The 1,059-nt window shown below is 37.1% G+C and overlaps 1 protein-coding gene across 1 annotated transcript in view; it reads left to right on the top strand.

Moving 5' to 3' along the window:
* dok2 (docking protein 2) overlaps window positions 1-1,059 on the top strand; it is an 18,851-nt gene that overhangs the window by 1,784 nt on the left and 16,008 nt on the right. Inside the window, exon 5 of the mRNA XM_014022793.1 lies at window positions 278-386. Coding sequence (XP_013878247.1) covers window positions 278-386 — 109 coding nt within the window. The remainder of the gene's footprint in view (window positions 1-277; window positions 387-1,059) is intronic.

The raw sequence follows: 1,059 nt of genomic DNA, 5'->3' as shown, positions 1-1,059 counted from the left end.
AGCTAAATATTTAAGTTGCAACTTAAATATTTAGCTATACACCTAAATATTTAACTTAAATATATAGCTAGCTACCTAAATATTTATGTTGCAAGCTAAGTATTTAAGTTTCAAGCTCAAGTCATTTTAACATCTTTCAACTGCTGTTGTTTTAGCTTTTGTTTTCCCGATTTTAACTGTAACTTTGGCTAACGTTAGCCTCTAGCTGTTTTGTAAAGAAATGTTTGTTTCTCTGGTTTCTTGTTTGACGAATGCTTCGTCTGATTCTTGGGCACAGATGAGCTGGACAGAACCTGGAGGGAAGCGAGGCAGCCTGCAGAGAGGGAGCAGGGTGGACGAAGACCAGGGGATGGAGGACAACTCGCTGTACAGCGGCCGAGAGACAGGTAGAGCTGTCCACCTGTCCATCCTGTTGAGCATTTCTTTTCACGTCACAAAAGGCAGAAGGGCGATAATGTAAAGTTTTTGCTTACCTTTAGCTGTTTTATCAAATCTTTAGTTTTTTTTAACTAACTTTTAGTTACTTTTAGCTGTTTGCTACCCTTTCAGACCTTTCAGCTTTCAGTTAACTTTTTGTTAATTTTTACTTTTAGATATCCTGTGTAGCATTGACATTTTGCTACTTTTAGCCTTTAGCCACCCCTTTGCTTACCTTTTTACATAATCTTTTGCTACTTTTAGCTTTCAGCTAGGCTTTAACTACTACTAGCCTTATGCTACACTTTCACACTTTTTAGGTTTTAGGTAATCTTTTTTTATTTTCACCATTTTTGTTTATTTTGCTACTCTCCAGGGGCGCCAGCGGGGGGGCATGGCCCCCCTTGAGAATAAGCTGGCCACCCCAATTGGCCCCCCCAGTTTTATCCTCTTGAGGACCCAGGTTTTTCCTTTTTCAATTCCCCTACTTATTTAGGAACATAACCTCATGAATATAAAAGCAAACACTGATTTTTTAACACATATGAGTTAAAAACATTAATTATTATTTTTATTTAAAATAAAAAATCAAATTAAAATTAAAATGTAGCACCTCTGAATAAGGACAACCAGACCAGTCTA

Source organism: Austrofundulus limnaeus, unplaced genomic scaffold (genome assembly GCF_001266775.1).
Source record: "Austrofundulus limnaeus strain Quisiro unplaced genomic scaffold, Austrofundulus_limnaeus-1.0 Scaffold343, whole genome shotgun sequence".
Taxonomy (NCBI): Eukaryota; Metazoa; Chordata; class Actinopteri; order Cyprinodontiformes; family Rivulidae; genus Austrofundulus; species Austrofundulus limnaeus.
This window is presented reverse-complemented; position numbering and strand designations above follow the sequence as displayed.